This window comes from Cheilinus undulatus, linkage group 23 (genome assembly GCF_018320785.1).
Source record: "Cheilinus undulatus linkage group 23, ASM1832078v1, whole genome shotgun sequence".
NCBI classification, from domain to species: Eukaryota; Metazoa; Chordata; class Actinopteri; order Labriformes; family Labridae; genus Cheilinus; species Cheilinus undulatus.
Genome location: NC_054887.1, coordinates 27,113,837 through 27,132,760, shown reverse-complemented (window position 1 = coordinate 27,132,760; position 18,924 = coordinate 27,113,837). Strand labels below are relative to the sequence as shown.

Genomic DNA, 18,924 nt, shown 5'->3' with positions numbered 1-18,924 from the left:
GAAAAAGCATTTTGTAAATAATTGGAAATAGGTCAGTAACATGACTGGGTATAAGAGGAGCATTTTAGAAAGGCAGGCTCCCACAGAAGTCAAGATAGGCAGTTATCCACCAATCTGCAAAAAAAAAAAAAAAAAAACATCTACAGTCCATATAATCAAAAGAGTCAGAGAATCTAGAGAAATTTTTGTGTTCAAGAGACAAGATTGAAGATCAATATTGGATTGCTCGTGATCATCGGGCCTTCTGCACTGCATTAAAACAGGCTTGATTCTGTACTGGGAATCACTGCATGGGCTCAGGAACACTTCCAAGGATCACTGTCTGTCGACACAGTTCACCGTGCCATCCACAAATGTGAGTTAGAGCTGTGTCATGCAAAGAAGAAACCGTCTAAGAAGACAATCCAGAAATACTGCCATCTTCACTGGGCCAAAGGTCTTTCAAAATTGACTGATGCAAAATGGAAAACTGCTCTGTGGCCAGATGACTCAAAATTTTAAAATTATAAAGAAAGTATGTTGAATCTGAAAGAAATCTTTAAGCTGCTGAGTAAGAAAGTAAAATATTAAAATCCCTACTCAAAAAGAAAAGCACAAGAGAAGTACAAATTTAACATTGCATTTATTCATTTATTGCTCATTCACCACAATCATTTGTTACAGTAGTAAATCATCATTAACATGAACACTGGCAGTGATTGGTACTCGTTCCCATACTTCATTTCAGTGTTTGTTGGTAAAGAAGGCCCAGAGGAATCAGCTCAGGAAGTGTCTTATTTGCTGCTTCACTGCTGTTTTTCAGCCTGTTTTCTTGGCATCGTGGCTCAGATTGGAAGACCAGAAAGGGCAGGAACAGACCGCAATACAGCAAATGGTTTATGGCCTCTGTTCAGGGTTGGAAACTGCGCTTCAACGCTCTAAATAGCCAGAAAAATTAAATACAACAGTTTCTTCCCATAGACACAAACATCTACCAAACCTGTAAATAATGTACAGTAAAACTTCAAATAAAAGCTCTTACAAACAGAAGACCCAGCTCCTTTTACTAGCCCTGTGATGCTTTTAAAGGCACACCAAAATAGGAGTGTTGAATTACCGCTAACATGCTTATACAACTCCACAGGCCTGCACAGCCCTCATTAGTGATTATAATAACTTGGTCAACCAACTTTGCTGTACACAAGCAACAATATATAACTAGTAGTTTCAAAGTCAATCCAACAGAACTTTCAACATGGAGAATGGCGTCTATCCCATTACCACAGTGTCCTAATCACCTGCTTCCAGCAATATGTAGCATGGTTTTCTAGCAGCAGTTCACACACCAGCTTCTAGCTGAAAAGAAGCCAATTAGCCTACCAATTAGCCAAAGGTTAACTTTGCATTTCCTTATGTGGTGCTGGCCAAACTCTACCCAGTTAGACCATTCATTTTCCATGACAGTTTGTACTTTGATAAACGTCTTTTAGACAGGGTCGTCGATCTGTGCAAAACTTCTATGGGGTCCAACACAACTACAGTGGAGGACATCAAGGCGATAGTGGAACCAGTTCTTGGTCTGGGCCTTTTTTTACAGCAAGAGGAGAAGTTTTGGACAAACAGAGAGACAAAGCATTATTGAATGGACACAGGAGAGTTTGGGAAGTTATGCAGCAGCACAAAGCCGGCCATGAGAGGAGTTTAGTTTTGGTGTTGGCCATCCCAATGGCAACACTCCTAGTGACCATTTCCACTCAGTGGTCAGCAGTGTCTTGGTACAAATTTACCCAAAGATTAAAAACAAACTTACCAAATAGCACAAGTAGAGTCAAGATGAGTTGAGCCAGTACCACATAGTAAAAAAGCACCCTAAGAGACAGAGGAAGACTTGATGGATGAAGCTAAGAAGACAAAAAAACGTGATTGAGCAAGACCCAACAACCTAACAGCAAAGTATACACCCCTGTAGATCAGTGCTTCGCCCTACTCGTATCGAAGAAAAGCTAAGTCTACAACAATTTTAGTGTTTTCATTGACAAAATCCCAACAGGCCTGCAGACACTTGTTGAAAAAGATTTACGTATAAACCAGACATTTCAGCCTGTGCCCCAAAAAATAAAGGCGCCAGATACCACGGACCCCCACTGAGCCCAAAGGACTGAAGCATAGTTGAACACAGCCGTGCAAATTAGAGAACAGTCATGTGGAGACTACATTTTAAGGATTTTGTTAAATGTTAATTTGATTTAAGCATAAATCTCACCAAATTACCATGTTTTTTTATAATTTAACTAATTTTATGCATATAGTTTTTCCTAAAATCCATCAAATATATGATTCAAATGTACATGAACCAAAATTTTGAATTTTTTTAGATTATAAAGTTGAAATGTTAAAAATCCAAACACTTTTTTTTTGTTTCATTTCTTGTAAATTTTTGTCTCAATGATGTAAATTTATGATGTTAAAAAAATGGGAATTTCTGATTTAGTCATATTAAAACCTTAGGCTTAATAAACTTGGAAATTTCAAGTTTTTCTCTTAACAACTTACAACTTTTTAAATTTTATAATTCTCTTGTAAATATACAACTTTATCATCTTAAAAATGTCAATTTTTTCTCCAAATTTTTCACTTTTTGCTCAAAATTTACAGAACCTTTCTCACTTTTAACTTTCAGTGTGGCCCTTTTACATATTCATACATTTTTTAATATAAAAATGGGTAGAATATATCATTTGAAATCATTTTGAAGAATTTTTGTTTTTTGGAAAGCATCTGCTGACCCCCTCTCAGTGTCTCACATGGCTAGTATAACCTATCTATTATTATGATGGCATATTAGGACAACTCCAGGAAAAAAATCTGTAAATCTGTTAATTTCCATGGTAAAAAATCTAAAGTTTAAAAGCCTTTACAGAAAAAAAAATTACTTTTTACTTGTGAACAATCATAAATGTACATACCCAAAAACTTTGAATTTTTGAGATAAGTTGAAATATAAAAAAAAATCCAACCAATTTTTTCAGTTTGGTTTAATGATGTAAATTTATGATTTTCAAAACCTTAAGTTTTTGAGTTCGTAATGTCGAAATTTAAGACTTTATAAACTTGAAGTTTTTCTTATAAATTTTCGACTCTTTAAACTTCGAAATCCTGAGTTTGTTCTCGTGTAAACATTATCATCTCAAAAATATTTCTACTTTTTTCTCAAAGTTCATCTTTTTTTGCTTAAAAAATTAACAGATCCTCTTATACTTTCTATCTTTAAGTGCGGCCCTTTTATGTCTTCATATATTATGTTTCTAATCATGATTTATTTTCATTTGAAAAAAAACTGCACATCTAATTTTGACAAGGTCAGAGCAGACAGGGTTCCTCACCCCTGAAATCTCTGTCATCCCCTAGCAGTGCCTAGACCCTAGTTTGGAAACAAAGATCAAACTTAAAAACAGACTGAGACATAACTTTAGACTGAATCATTAGCGGTGCTGTCGTTTTCTAATGTAAAGTGCAGAAAGTCTAACCCAAGTTACGTCTCAGTTTTGCATACAAATTGATCAATAAATCTCCTCACACCAAAAGTTCTCTCTTTCTTTGCTGATCTTCAAGTTAGCTTTAGAAGTTTATATCCTTAAAAATCCAACGCTGATCAAGTGGCAACCTACACAGGTGATCCTTAAAAATCTCTCAAACAACTAGACTCTCTAATTTAGCCTTAGACTATAGACATTATGGCAACAGCTGAAGACACGTTCTCATGCTCTGCATGCTAACAGTTAGAATTAACAGGCTGTAGACTCTAGCATAGTCCTATTCTCACTAAATCTAGTATCATTACTGTACCTAGTCAGTAGATGGGGGTTGTCTTTGGCAATTTGTCCACCCTCATTTTGTCAACAACTTCACACTGACTAGCAGGAGGAGTTTGCAGAAATGTGTTTTAAAAACCAAATTCCTACTTGTCGATGCTTTAAAGGCTTTAATCATAATGCCTGTCCCTGGGTTGCGTCGTTGGGCTTTTATTTGAAGCTTTACACCACTTTCATTAACTTAACGTACGGTCTGAGCATGTCAACTACATCTAACATCCACTCATACCTCATATATATGAACAACCTGTTGCATCACAAAATCATATGTATTTTCACACCCTTTGCACTCGTAACAATCACAGTACTTTATACCCATCTATAAATGTTAATTCTGTTTTTTTATATCTTAATGCATATATTTTTATGTCTGTACATAATAGTTTATGCTCTATTTGCAAGGTTTTTTTTACCATGTTTATAATCAAGTCTATAATAGTGTATAATAGGGGCATTGCTGTCAAATATCTTGTAAATGGCTGCAAGCGAAGTTGAAATTAATTGTCTTTTGGTCTGGCAATTATGTGTTTTAGTCAGAGAAGCATGAAAAGTGCCAATTAGGGTTCCTCAAAGTTAAAATGGTGTCTTAAAATGTCTTATTTTGGCCACAACCCAAAAAATTCCATTTAACCAGCTATAGGGAATAAAGAAACAAAAAAGGAAGTTGAGTTTTAAGACCTTGAACCGGACAACTTTGACCTTTATGTTCCTTAAAAATTCCAACAGGCTAGACTGTACATTGTTGCATCCCAAAATTTTATCCATATAATACCATTCCAGCTAATTCTACATGTTTGTATGTTGTATAAAATACAGTACTGTGGTTGTTGTTCATAACAGTCATGTTTTAGTGAAGCCCTTTGCTTTTAAATATTGGATCTACAGACTTGCGGACTCCTAATTTTCGTATTTTTCACACTGCCCTCATCCATGTATCTTGCATAAACCTGAAGCTGTAAACCGTAATATAGAAACCATGTTTTCCCCTAAAAATTGTCCGATTATGGCAGAAAAAAGCAGCATATGAACAGTTACTCCTCTGCCGACCTGAGAGGAGCAACAGGGTTAAAGAGCGGGCGCTGCTGCCGGAGCTGCAGCTTCCCATAAATCATCTCAAAGTCCTTCTTAGTCCCAACGATGACGTCCAGGCTGCCGGAGCGGACGTCGTATCCATAGGAGGCCAGTTTGTGGATACGATAGAGTACGATTTGCGTGGTGAGCTCCAGCACATTCGGAGACTCCTTGACCTGCTCCATGGATATCCCAGCATCCATCAGTCCTTGGAATCGCCCTAACAAAGTGGGCACAGAGTAGTACAAAACAGCCGGGCACTGCATCACAATATGTTTGAGTTCATCCTTGGAGCAGCAAAGGGCACCTTCGACGTACGCCAGCGCCTGCTGCATGCTGTCCGGCTGCAGCTCGGCAATGGACGCTCTGAGGCTGGAGACCAGGTTCAGGAGCTCCTCGGTGGTGAATCCCTGCTCCCTCAGGAAGCTCAGACTGTCCCTCCAGGATTCAGCAGGGCGCAGGAGGATGTACGGATTCTGGCTGAGCAGCTTCTGCAGCCAGAGCCTCAGATTCCCCTCATCCCCACCCAGATCCAGGTATGTCTCCCTGAGAGTGTGGATCACCTCTTGGTTCCTCTCTACAGGGCGGCTGAAGCTCTGTGGGGCACTCGCCATCAACTTTCCGATGATCCTTTTGCTGAGGCGGAGACGCTGGAGGTAGAGGATGTTTGCCCGCTGGTTGTTGTGGTGAGTTACGGTAAAGAAAGACGCCGGGAACTTCTCGATGATGCTCACAAGATCACGTTTGTTCGAACATACAGACACCCAAAGGTCTCGCTGAGCAGCGACGTCCTCTGGTAGACATAGAACAGCTTCGGGGTGAGTCTCCAGGATTCGAGCGATCACTGTAGAGTCGGCGCCCATGTCTCTCAGCAGCTCAGCAGTCTCAGACACGTACGCTGAACTCTCTGAGAGAACCCAGCCTTTGAACTTGCGCACCTTTCGGATGTCCACGGAGAGTTCATAGAGGGAGTCCACCGTGTTCTGGTTCTCCAGGCGTCTGTTGGGAGACGGCATAGTGGAGGCAGACGCAGAGGGAGGGAGGAGGAGCCTCATCCTGTGGCAGTAGGAGCACAGAGAAGCAGTAGTGACACGAAGCATTGTTGACGACTGTCGGGGATCTGAAAAGAGAAGAATAGCTCAGTTAGCTTATCTGATAAAGAGTGGTGCCATAAATGGTGCCATTAAATGGGGATGCTTTTTACAGTGTTCATGAGAAAAGACCATATGAACGTGCCGTCTTCTAATCATGACATTCTAAGTTCAACCGTGAAGTTTGGCGGAGGAGGGGTTGTGGTATGGGGCTGTTTTTCCAGGGTTTTGGCTAGGCCCCTAATCTCCAGTGAAGGCCAATCAAGACCTTTTTTTATTCCAACATGACTGTGCCCCAATACACAGAACAAGGACTTTAAAGACATGGTTTGATGAGTTCAGCATGGAAGACCTTGATGGACCCCTGACCTCAACCTCATCGAGCATCTTTGGAATGAATGGGCACAAATTCCCACAGAAACACTCCAGAATCCTTTGGAAAGCCTTCCGAGAAGAGTGGAGGCTGTTATAGCTGCAAAAATGCAGGTATAACATGTAAAATCCCGAGTTAGATGACAGACAAGATGACAAAGTGAAGTAGGCTACAAGACAGAGCTGAGCAATTCATCAAAAACTAGATTAAATCGCAATATGGCCTACTGCAATTTTCAAATCGCAAAAGGTGCAATATTTCTTTAACCTGAAATTGAGTCAAAATACCAGTTTTAAACTTTTTTGCAGCAGAGATGTTATGCATGACATATGACATCATTCAGGTGCCATTTTTATTAGAATTGTTGACAAAAATCCTTATTGTTGTACTTTTTTATTAAACATAAGAATGACAAAAACCCTTCAATGCAACAATTCATATCCAATTTGCAATATGAGTCAAAATCATCAGAATTTGACACTTTTAAAGAATTGTTCAGCCCTTGTTTAGGAATAACAGAAAGTTAAGGAATCATCATATTTCAAATCACAATCACAGTGTTGGGGAAAAAAATTCCTGTTAGATTATTTTCCAAAATCGTTAGCCCTACTACAAGATCTCAAAAAGAAACGCATCATGCCATGATCCAAAGAAATTCAAGAACGAATGAGAAACAAAGTGACTGACATCTATCAGTCTGGAAAAGGTTACAAAGCTATTTCCAAGGCTTTGGGACTCCAGCGAATCACAGTCAGAGCCATTAACCACAAACAGGGAAAACTGGGAACAGTGGTGAACCTTCCCAGGAGTGGTCGGCCAACCAAAATGACTCCAAGAGTGCAACGACAACTCATCCAGGAGGTCAGAAAAGAAACCAGAATCACATCCAAAGACCTGCAGTCCTCACTGGCCTCAGTTAAGGTCAGAGTTCACGACTCAACCAAGAGAAAGACACTGGGAAAAAATGGCATTATGGGAGAGTTCCAAGGCCACAACTACTGCTGACGAAAAGAACATAAAGGCTCGTCTCACAATTGCCAAGAGGCAAACTAACCTTTGTTGCAAAAAATAACAGCAAAAACCTAAGAGATTTTTTTTTTTCAATTCAAGACTAAAAAAAGCCAGCATAAAATTTCACTTGAAATTCTAAGTTACATTTAAATCCAATGTGTTTATGTTTTTGGAGGGTGTTTTAGGATTTTTATACAATCAAACACTATAAGTGAAACCATGATATATATATAAGTGAACATTTTAAAAACATTCAGATGTTGCATAGGAAATTAAAGGAAGCCATAAAATATAAAACACTGTAAATAAAACATATAAAACCTAAAAAAAATCAAAAGCAAATATAACACTCAAAAGATGCAGCATGTAAGACAATAAAACACATAAAGACTTTTTCTCTTAGAAATTTGTAAACTATGAAGGAATTCAAAAGAAAAGGCAAACTATTTATATGTATGTTTTCATCCTTTTTTCTAAGTTTCTTTTTGCACTTTTAACATGCAACCTTCTCCATCTTTATTTAAGGTTTGCCAGTCTAACTTTTCGCAATCTGCACTACCTTCAGGCTGTATAGAAAGCCTGTATAGAAAGCCTTCTGTAGAGCCTATATGTCCTGGGTTTAGCTCAGGACGCAACAGTCTGACATAACAGCCCCATGGATTCTTGTCAGCCATATTTAGTGCAAACATATCAGATGTAGGATAGTTTGTAGGTCATTATGTCACAGATTTGAAGTGCTCAAACATGGTTCGTGTCTGTACTTGCACCTGAAAATACAAAAGTAGGCTGTGTTAACATTGGATAACATGGATGCAGTGCGGAAGCATTATTTAAGATTTGACATTTACAGCATATTAAGCAACACTTTATCTTCTAAATTACAACATTTAAAATAACTAAGCATCGTGTTTCATGGGAAGGAAATGTATGAATAAACTGTCTTTAAATTTTATAGAGTAGATGTTTTAGGTTGCATAAAATGTCAGTGTTCCAGTGAAGTTCTAAAAACCTGCGAGTTTTACTGAAATACAAAACTTAAACAATGAACTAAGTTAGATCCCACCACAGTATGTTTGTAAATTAACAAGTTCAAATGTGAAAACTGATCCTAAAATGTCGTTACAATGATCGTCTTCAGAACAAAAAGAGGGAACACTCTGTCCTGACAGCAGCATGTGATAGTACATATGTGTATTGTATGGTACAGGCTGTAACAGCAGCTCCTGCAGCTACAAATAGCACGAGACACAAAGGAACCACAGTTCATGTGTAAAGTAAGTCCGCAAAACATTTATAAGATTTCTGTTCATGATATATTGATAATAAATAAGGTTATTTACCAGTTTCCAAATCTTGCAGCCTGCAGATTCCGTGTGTAACACACCCACCGTTCAGCTTTCATAACATGAGTGAAGGAGGGGGGCGGAGTCACACAGGGAGTGCATGGGTGTATGGAACGCCAAAAGGGCCGAAATTGGGTCTGTCTTCCAGGGTTTAAGATGCAGTGAAATAAGTAACTATGCCACAACAAGATAAGCATTAATACCTTGGCCCATTACCAGTGTCCATCAAACTTTAATGAGGGATAATATGAGGCACACTATTATGACATCCCACAACCCACTATCCCATCCAATATCTTTAGAGAAGCATTCTGATTACATAAAATAAATAAATACGATGTATGTATAACACATAGGAAGAATTACTGATAAAAAATATACAGTATATTTTGGTATTATTGGCAGTGGTTTTCAGCTGGTCAGGCATCAGGACCCAACCCCACATACATAAATACATATACAGTGCTTAACAAATTTATTAGACCACCCTAACCCTAACCAAAGTAAGGCTTATGCCACAGCTGCCCTAAATTAACAGCACTGGTAATTACCAAAATCATTTTTTATGTTTCTGCAATGGTTAATACACCAATATGTAGAAGCTCTTTAACCCAATTGATATCTTAATGCTAAAATATAATTATTATTGTTATCCATGAATTTCCAAATTTACTGATTTACAAAAAAACTGAAAAAATAGTAAAGCACATGATTATTTCTTGATTAATATGTCAAATTATAGTTATTTACTTGCATTCCTGTACAGAAAAAATAGTTTTAGTGGTTGAATGTTATGTTTGATTAATTTCTGACTTCTCAGAGAAGCCCAGTGAGCTGGCAAATTTGGGTGAATTCAGTTTGAAATTCCTCATTCCTGTTCAAAATGGTTAAATGTCGAGTGCTCACTGAAAATGAAAGAGTCCACATTAAAGCACTTCATGATGCTGGATGGTCTCTGAGACAAATATGACAGGTGGTCTAACAAATTTGTCAAGCACTATATATATATGTGTGTGTGTGTGTGTGTGTGGGTGTGTGTGTGTGTGTGTGTGTGTGTGTAAGACAAGTAAAAAATAAACAAGTTTAAAAGCACATCATTACAGAAGGGCATATAGATGTATGCATGAAGATGCATACATCTTATTTTACTCCATTTGCCAGGGAAAGCATGGAAATATATTATTATGGGGGAAATCAGCAGATTAATCCAAAGAAAAGGAGACTAAGAAGTACAAGCTTGTTACAAATACTTAATGTTAAAAAAACCACATGCATAAAAGTACCCTACAAGGGCTGATGGTAACTGTAGTTCTCACTTCTCTTTGCTCTGTTCCCCTTAAAAACAAATAGCTTTTTGCCTTGAAGTCCTATCATTTGAAACATCCAATGTCCACAACAGTATTGAGATGCTTCTGTCACTGTAATACTGCAATATCAGTAACAATGTTACATCTCTAATAAATACACATGTGATGGTGCATTTAATTTAATCTAGAACTTGGAAATTCAGCTGCCAGTTGGACACATCATTACAAATGCTCCCAGCTCCATCTGACTTTTAGGGTTAATGAAACTCAGCCTCAGTCAGCTAAGTAAAGCTGACTGATGTCACAAGTAAGTGTCAGCATTTAAATACATAATATCTTTATCCATCTTATTCCTAGTCCCCATAATTCTTTGCGTGAAATATGGGTGCAACTTCCAGTCCCTTCTACCTAAATGGGACTTTGCATTGAAACAAGATGTGAAATGTGATTATTAGAGCAATTTGGACACAAAAATATGAAACGGTAGTCTGTTTCACCTCAAACAGGACAATATTATTATTTTACAGAAGAGTAAAAAGTGACGACATTACATCGGATAACCTAGACAAGCATATTTAGCTAACTTTATTAGCTTCATATCAGTATAGTAATAGACAATCACGTTTTGTTAAATGAGTTTGGACACCTCCTTCAGATAACATTTCTAGTTTGTGGGGTTGCTAAAATTCTTATTCCACCAACTAATCCTTCTTAAATTCTGGGAATTATATTGATGAAATTATCTATGACTCAAGTTGTCAGCTCTTCAGTCTGGTAAATTTCAAGTTTTGAATTAATGATGAATTAATATTGAAAGAATTACATCCCAAATGCATTTGAACAGTGAACAGCATGTTTAAAACACTGTTGTTAAAGACATATATTTAACTTTGTCACGCAATTAGTACCACGAACGAAGCAACAGGCACTGAGCATTACATAAAATCTAATTTAAACATTCAGGTCATTTAACTTTATTGATTTAACAAAAATGAAGCAGTATTTATTACAGCAAATATTTATTTCAGAACAACCACTGTTGATGCTAAATCACTTTGGTAAGCCCTTGGAAGAATAGCGTTTTGCTATTATTGTTACTGTATGGGAAGTTCCACCCACATTCATAGCTACAGTAGACCCCCAAGGAATAAGGTGGTATCTGCTTTATTTACTTATTTATAGCTTACAATACAAACAGTGTGAACATGTGATTACAAAATTGAGTCAATATTTACAAATTCGAGGTGAATCCCTATCGAAACCGTTGTTCATAGTTAGCATCTATCATTAGCTGCTGTACTAGAACACATGTATTTAATGTACTTCCGCCTTAGCACCGGAAGTTTCGCCCACATTTACAATAGCGGCCCCAGGAATAAGGTGGATAAAATACACGAATTAAACACACGAATTAGAGTGTGGCTAACTTAGATAACTTTTGACGCTGTTGGCCTTCCGTACAGGGAAGCCCAATATCAGTCGGCCACAGTCCGCCTACCACTCCATATAAAGCAGACGACACATGTACCACCTCATGGCTACATTTGAGAAGTTGAAGGTATAATAATACGTTATCAGTTAAATATTGTCTTTGTAAGGTCCAATTTAAAAAAAAAAAACTATACTGCTGGCTATGAATTATGTCCCACAACACCGACGTTACCTGTTTGATAACGTAAATAAGCCCATTTGAGCTAGCATACAGAGAAAACTGAATGTTCGCTTGCAGTTAGCTAAGACAACATGGATGAATGTATTAACAGTAATAAAGGGATATGCTCATGTTAAATAACTTGAAAACACACAGCAGCTAGGGGCTCAATGACGCCGAAACATAAGTTTTAGCTAGTTTATTAAGCTAATTCGATTTAGCCTTACTCTGACCCAAACATTAGGGTATTCTTTATTGCGTGTGTAGCCTGGACTTTATTTAACGGCTAAAAAAAACAAATAAGCCTTGTTTTAATCGCATGTAATCATGATACCATGTTAAAAATGTCTACCATGTAACTGGTGTCACGGTGTAAATAGTGACCATATTAACTGGTGACCTTCAGTTGAATGTGTCAGTGGTTGTCATAACAGACGTTGAAAACTCATCTTGTGCGCCTCTTTGTTTCGATGAAGGCAAGTTAGATTGGTATTCAAAAATATATATATTTATTAAAATAAACAAGGCAAGAAGCGCTTCTTTAGATACATTCTGTATTCAGCATTTTTTTTTACTTAAAAAAAAAAAAAAAATCGCGTGCGACCGGAAGTCGCCATTTTGCATGATCACCAATTTAATAGTTACACCGGCAAAACAACCAGGCTGTAATCAGGACAGTTACTGAACTTAGTCGCAGGTTTAAGTAACATATTCTCGGCTAAAGTCAACTCAGTCTGTCAGTTCTGGGATTTTTTTTGTCATATAGAGTTAATGCTGAAATTTCTATAAAGTCTATTTTGTTTATAGACCTAATAAAACGTTGTTTTTTTTTTGTTGTTTTTTTTGTTTTTTTTGTTTTTTTTTTTTGTTACTGTCTACCCGCCTCTATGGTTATGTGGGGTCACCAGTCTCTGGTGCTGTTATTTTGGGGATCATGGGCTGAAAAATTGGGAGCCTCTGCCTTAAAAGACACCAGCCAGACCTCATGCTAATATGTTTACATGGAGCCTTGACTTTTATTTTCTTTTAGTCAGTCTAAGAATGAACTCTTTTCTTCTGAGACCTGTCTGATTCTGACTTCTGAGCAATATCCTCTCAGTTTATACTGAGCACTGAACATGTAAAACATCATAGGTAGAGATTAAAAAAGGCAAATACAAGGGAGAAAGCACATTAATCCACATAATTAATGCTTCTTTTTATAGTACGCAGGTTACCGCTGAAAATGACAGAGATAAGGATGGCTGCTGCATGTGTCCTGATTGGTGAGTTAATATTTCCTTTTTTTTACCTTGCTTCCTTAAGTTTTATTAGAGGTATCGCTCATTAAAGCATGTCTAGAACAGCAGGGTCACTATGCAAGTGTATTTCATGATCCTAAACCCAATAACTGGGTATAATAATGTTACGGTAATGATCTCATTTGACACGTTTATATGCACTTCAGTAATCATCTTTTCTGTGAAAATGCCAATCACGTGATTCTGTCAATAGTTACACCAAAAAGAAGGAGAAGTTTCAAAAGGAACCGTTGATAAGACAAGTTCATCTTAATGGATAGAAATTAGTATCTCTTATATGTATATTGAACAAAAAAACTCACTAGCTACCTGCATTTTGAGAAGGTTTTAAGTTGTAAACTCAATGTAAACATAGTAGAATATAGTCAGACAGCGCTCGTGTATGGTCCATTTCCACAAAGTGGTCTGGTTTGGTTCAGCACAGTTTTGTCATGATTTAGCTCCTTAAACTGGCCGTGTTTCCTCAGCTGATGAGATTAAAAGTCGTCACATAATTTTGGACTTTTTATCTCATATTTAAGCCTTTTGTGTCATAATAATGTCTTTTTATCTTATAGTTTTGACTTTTATCTATATTTAAGGCTTTTTATGTCATAAATATGACTTTTGTCTCATAATTTTGACTTTTTATATCATGATTATGACCTTTTATTTCATAATTATGACTTTGTATCACATTATTTTGACTTTTTATCTCATATTTAAGACTTTTGTCTTAATTATGACTTCTGTCTCATAACTATGACCATTTATCTCATAATTATGACTTTGTATCACGTAATTTTGACTTTTTATCACATATTTAAGACTTTTTATGTCAAAATTGTGCCTTTTGTCTCATAATTTCAACTTTTTATCTCATTATTTCGACTTTTTCATTTCATGATTATGATTAAGAATTGGTTTTTAGTTGCCTAACTTCCACATTTGTATTTTTTAAGTGGCAGAAATGGGCTTCCATAGTTTGCTGTTCAAAAAACCTGGAAGAAACCTGCAGGACTCATTTTATTGCAATTCCGGGTTGGGGCCACAAGATGTCACTGTAGACACAGGGCTGCACAACTTAAACTGTTGTCTCTATGAACTTCTCATCTTTTTTAATTGATTGTCGTTAAGAAATATTTGCGTTACAGTTCCAGTCTATTAAGATACACTTGTAATATAAGAATACAACAAATGATTCCTGTTTGTTGGATTTACAAAAAAAAATCCCAACAAAATGCAGTTTTTTTTACCCTAATCATGAACTTTTTTACTGTTCCTTTCTAAATCTAACAGCAAAAATGAACTGAATCAACCAAACCCTTACTGTGTTCCTTCGTTTGTTCATTTAAGACTGTGCTAGGCTGCATCTATTTTTAGTTGTTGTCATTCTTTGCCTTTCTCTGCCGATGGACACAGTTGTCCCCAGCCAGCAGCAAACCCAGAGAGCCTTGATTATCCTGGAGCCACCTGCTGTCCTCATGTTGTGCTCAGACATGTTTTAGTGCAGATGAGACAGACACAGGGCGTCCTAGCAGGCATGACAATTTGTTTTTGTCTCCCAAAGCCACCATCAGCCTCTCCTCATTCATTTGAATTAAGACTGTAATATAAACCCCATTGGAGATAAAGTGTCCTCTGCCTCCTACATACATGTCCAGTAATGACATGAACCTTTGTCATAAGGAGGCGGGTGTACCAGTTTAATTGGGATTCCCAGACACAGCAGAGCACCTGTCTCCCCCCGTCACTTATCTCAGACTTTTAAAAGTGCGTCTGTCTTTTTTTTCCAGTAATAACTCAAGACTTGGGAGCGTTAATTCTTGACATCAGCATTTAAATGTTGCAGCGCGGGAGCAATTAGGCTGTAATCCACGCAGCGCTGGGAGCAGAAAGCCTCCAATAGCAAGAATGTTTTAATTACATTCCAAAGTGGAGACAGTAAAGCTCCTCCTGTATGTCATTGTTCTTACTGGAGGCCGCTTGTGATGCTTTTCTCTTATAGGAATAACTGTCGGTATATTTAAAAAGATAGATAGATGGATAGATAGATAGATAATGTAACACTATGATATGATACAGTGCCATATGATGTAGAGAAGGATACCATACCATACGGAGCAGTCTGATGTGATAAGGGACTATACAATAGGAGCAGTCAATATGATCCAGTAAGATGAGGAATAAAAGAAAAGAATTAAAGGATACAACACAATATGAAACAGGATGATACAATGGGATACTATTCGATATGTTACAGAAACATACAATACAAAGTGATACAGTATGATAGAGAAAGATACGTTACAACATGATAAAATATGACTCTAGAAACGATACAGAACCACCATATATGATACAAGTCAGAACCATCAGATGCAATACAGAAAGTTACAATACTATGTAATGTGCTTTGATGATACAAAAAGATATAGCACAATATAACACAATTCAGTACGACATGTTACTATAGGATATGATACCATGTGATAAGATACAATACTCTAGGATTTGATACGACATCATGTGATGGGGTTTGATAAGTTACATGGTTTGGTATAATATAGTACGATACAATGCGATACAGTGTGATACAGTATGATACAATACGATGCAGTATGATAGGGTATAATGTGATGTCTTGCCAAAAAACAATATGATTTGTTTCAATACAATATAATATAATGTGATACTATACGATGCGACATGAGACGGTATAATATGATACGATATGATATATATGATACTGTACTATACTATAGATTGCGATATGATACAATATGATGATAGGATTCGAGTTGGGATATGATATGATAGAATATGATAAGATATGATGTGATATGATATGATGCAATATGATATGATAGGATAGAATATGATACAATATGATACAATACTATACGATATTATATGATATAATACAATTTGATATGATAGTATACGATATGATACTGTATGATACGGTACAATACAATTCGATATGATAAGATACAATATGAAATGAAATGATACAGCTTGATAAGTAACGATATATGATGCGATGAGAAGCAATACGATATGGTACGATATATCATACGATACTCTACGAGGTGTAATACAATACAAGTTGATATTTTGTGATACAATAGGATAAGATAGGATATGATGTGATACCAGATGATACAGTAGGTTAGGATATGATAGGATATAATGAGCAAAATATGATCAGATATACAGTTTGATCAGTCAGGTATGGAATCGGATGATTTCAGATAGTAAAATGGGATAAAGACATTCCAATATCATACAGTATGATACAGTACTATGTCAATAGGAAACAATATGATATAATTCATAGTAGTACAACATGAGTTACAGTTAGATACTGTACATTAGGTCAGTTATGATATAGTACATCAGGATATAGAGTGTGGCAAGACACTTGGTGGCATATGAAAACCAGTTGGAGTTTGCTCTTCTTACCCCCAGAATTTGATGGTACCAGCTGTAAACCATATAGAGCATTGTTCTTTGAATTTATGTCATGTTACAGACATTCAGACCAAAATTTACAACGGAGAACATGAAAGCAGAAACAGCTGACATTGAGAATGAGTCTACAGTCACAGAGGTTTCTCTGGATAATATTAAATACCACTTAAAGTTTATTAGTTGCACTTTTTTATTCTTATTATGTAAATGGATAATAAATACAGAAGGGCTCGATATAGGGACTCCATTTTGAACATTTAAAAAACGAGACAATAGACAGTCAGCTTTAACACAGTACTTTTTGCCACTAATGTAATTCCCGTTGGTAAAATGTACCCAAGAGAAAGTGCTTGTTAATTCAAGCTTTTAAAAACTTTCAGCCGGGGCAGTTTAACCATATTTTCCTCCATTTTTCTACTTCCAAACTTCTATCTATTGTCATATTTAGAGGCTCAGTAGACCTTGAGAAGTCTGGACATTGTTTGTTCTGGATGCTGCCCCGCTCTGAGCTTCTTTGTGGAGCTGGAAGGCTCAAGCATGTGTGCGCATCTGTTGTGTATCTGAAATAGTCTCTCATCTTGTCCTTACAAAGGAATGAGGAGCTGCAGGGTCAGAGCAGGGAGCGGTGCGGGGGTCTGCAGGCAGGGGGGGAGTTGACAAGACTCAGTGTGGAGAAAATAGACTCCTCCATCTGTCTCCAGACCCGCCCTGCTGCACTCACATGACCAAGGGGACCCTTAAAACCCCCAGACTGATCCAGGAGAGCTTCAAACATTCAGGCACCAGCTGGTTTTGGTGTTCATCCTGATTTCTGTCATCATCATGTCCGACACAGAGGAGATAGTGGAGGAGTACAGGCAGGAGGAGGAAGAGCAGGAGGAGGAAGAGCAGGAGGAGGAGGTGCAGGAGGAGGAAGTGCAGGAGGAGGAAGTGCAGGAGGAGGTAGAAGAAGAGGAGAAGAAAGAGGAGACAGAGCAGGAAGAGGAGGCAAAGCCTCGGCATAAGACGACCTACATCCCAAACATCGCTCCTCCAAAGCTCCCTGATGGCGAGAAGGTCGATTTTGACGACCTGCACCGAAAGAGAGTGGAGAAGGACTTCAATGACCTCCAGTCGCTGATCGAGCTGCACTTCTCCAGCCGCCAGAAAGAGGAGGAAGAGCTAGTGGCGCTAAGGAACCGCATAGAACGCCGCAGAGCAGACAGAGCCGAACAGCAGCGCGTCCGAGCCGAGCAGGAGCGCGAACGCCAAACACGCCTGGCCGAGGAGAGGGCAAGGCGGGAGGAGGAGGCCGCCAAAATCCGCGCCGAAGAGGAAGCGAAGAAGAAGATGATATTCACCAACAAGTCGTTCGGGGGTTACCTGCAGAAAGTGGACCAGAAGAAGGGCAAGAAGCTGACGGCGCGGGAGGAGAAGAAGAAGGCCCTCATGGAGCGCCGAAAGCCACTCAACATCGACCACCTGAATCAGGAGAAGTTGGCGGAGAAGGCGCAGGATCTGTGGCAATGGCTCTACCAGCTGCAGGCCGAGAAGTTTGACCTGGGCGAGAAGCTCAAGAGGCAGAAGTACGACATCTACGTGCTGCGAAACCGAGTCAGCGACCACCAGAGGGGCTCCAAGGCGCCTAAGACCTCCCGCGGGGCCAAGGGCAAGTCTGGATCATGGAAGTAAGGGACACTCCATCTCCTTGGACTATTTGGCTCCTGTTTCTCTCCTGTATCATAAAATCTCTAAAGGATCGTGCATGGACTCCATTTTTGGACTGAAGTGAATCCAACATAAGATGATGTATAACGTCTGCTTGAACTTTGCTGCTCATATTCACTGGTGTATCTCTTCTTCTTCACATGTGGTTATTAAATCTGACAAAAGTTGTGGTTGTTTGTGTTTTCTTCTTAACTCAGACAGCGACTAAAAGACAAAATGTAATACAGTAGTGCAGTCTGGGGTTTAAGATACATAAGGTAAAAAAGTGTTTGGATCTAACAGGTGTTAACAGCTGAGGAGCTAATTTAGTCTCTGCTGAGGTTTGTTGTGTTTTTAGCTAAAAGACTCCAACTGTTGACTGAGAGGTCAAACCCCTGACCCTGAGAGTCTGAGAGGGAAGGGAGGGTTGACTTCACTCAGTGAGACGTTGTTCTAGGATCTAATTTAACATTTACTTACTTTATTATTAGGGAAAAAAATCAAACATACCTCCATACCAAATGGAAACCAATGAAAAGTTTTGGGTTTTTTTTCTTTTTTTCATTTAAATGGTGATAAAGTGAAAATGCACACAAAAACTAAAAGCAAATAAAATTAATTCATTATTAAAAATAAGAACAGACATTATTATGGCCTTGGTGTTGAATAATCTGTGGTGTGGTAAGGTTTCCTGGCTTATACAGTTTATATTAGTCCGGTCTTGGAAGAGTCCTGGTTGTGCCAAACTTCTTCCATGGGAGAACTATGCTCTTTCATTCACCACCA

General features: G+C 38.0%; 2 protein-coding genes across 2 annotated transcripts; one reads left to right on the top strand and one right to left on the bottom strand.

The window, feature by feature from the left end:
* Positions 1-603: 603 nt before the first annotated feature.
* Positions 604-14,479, bottom strand: LOC121505811 (transcription termination factor 2, mitochondrial-like). The gene is made up of 3 exons (XM_041781361.1): positions 14,423-14,479; positions 8,738-8,792; positions 604-6,042 (listed from the first exon to the last, which is right to left on the bottom strand). The coding sequence occupies exons 1-3, from the start codon at positions 14,477-14,479 to the stop codon at positions 4,883-4,885; spliced, it is 1,272 nt and encodes a 423-aa protein (XP_041637295.1). The 3' UTR covers positions 604-4,882.
* tnnt2c (troponin T2c, cardiac) lies at positions 11,541-18,308 on the top strand. The gene is made up of 3 exons (XM_041780866.1): positions 11,541-11,605; positions 12,904-12,963; positions 17,045-18,308. The coding sequence occupies exon 3, from the start codon at positions 17,275-17,277 to the stop codon at positions 18,121-18,123; it is 849 nt and encodes a 282-aa protein (XP_041636800.1). The 5' UTR covers positions 11,541-11,605; positions 12,904-12,963; positions 17,045-17,274; the 3' UTR covers positions 18,124-18,308.
* Positions 18,309-18,924: the final 616 nt, after the last annotated feature.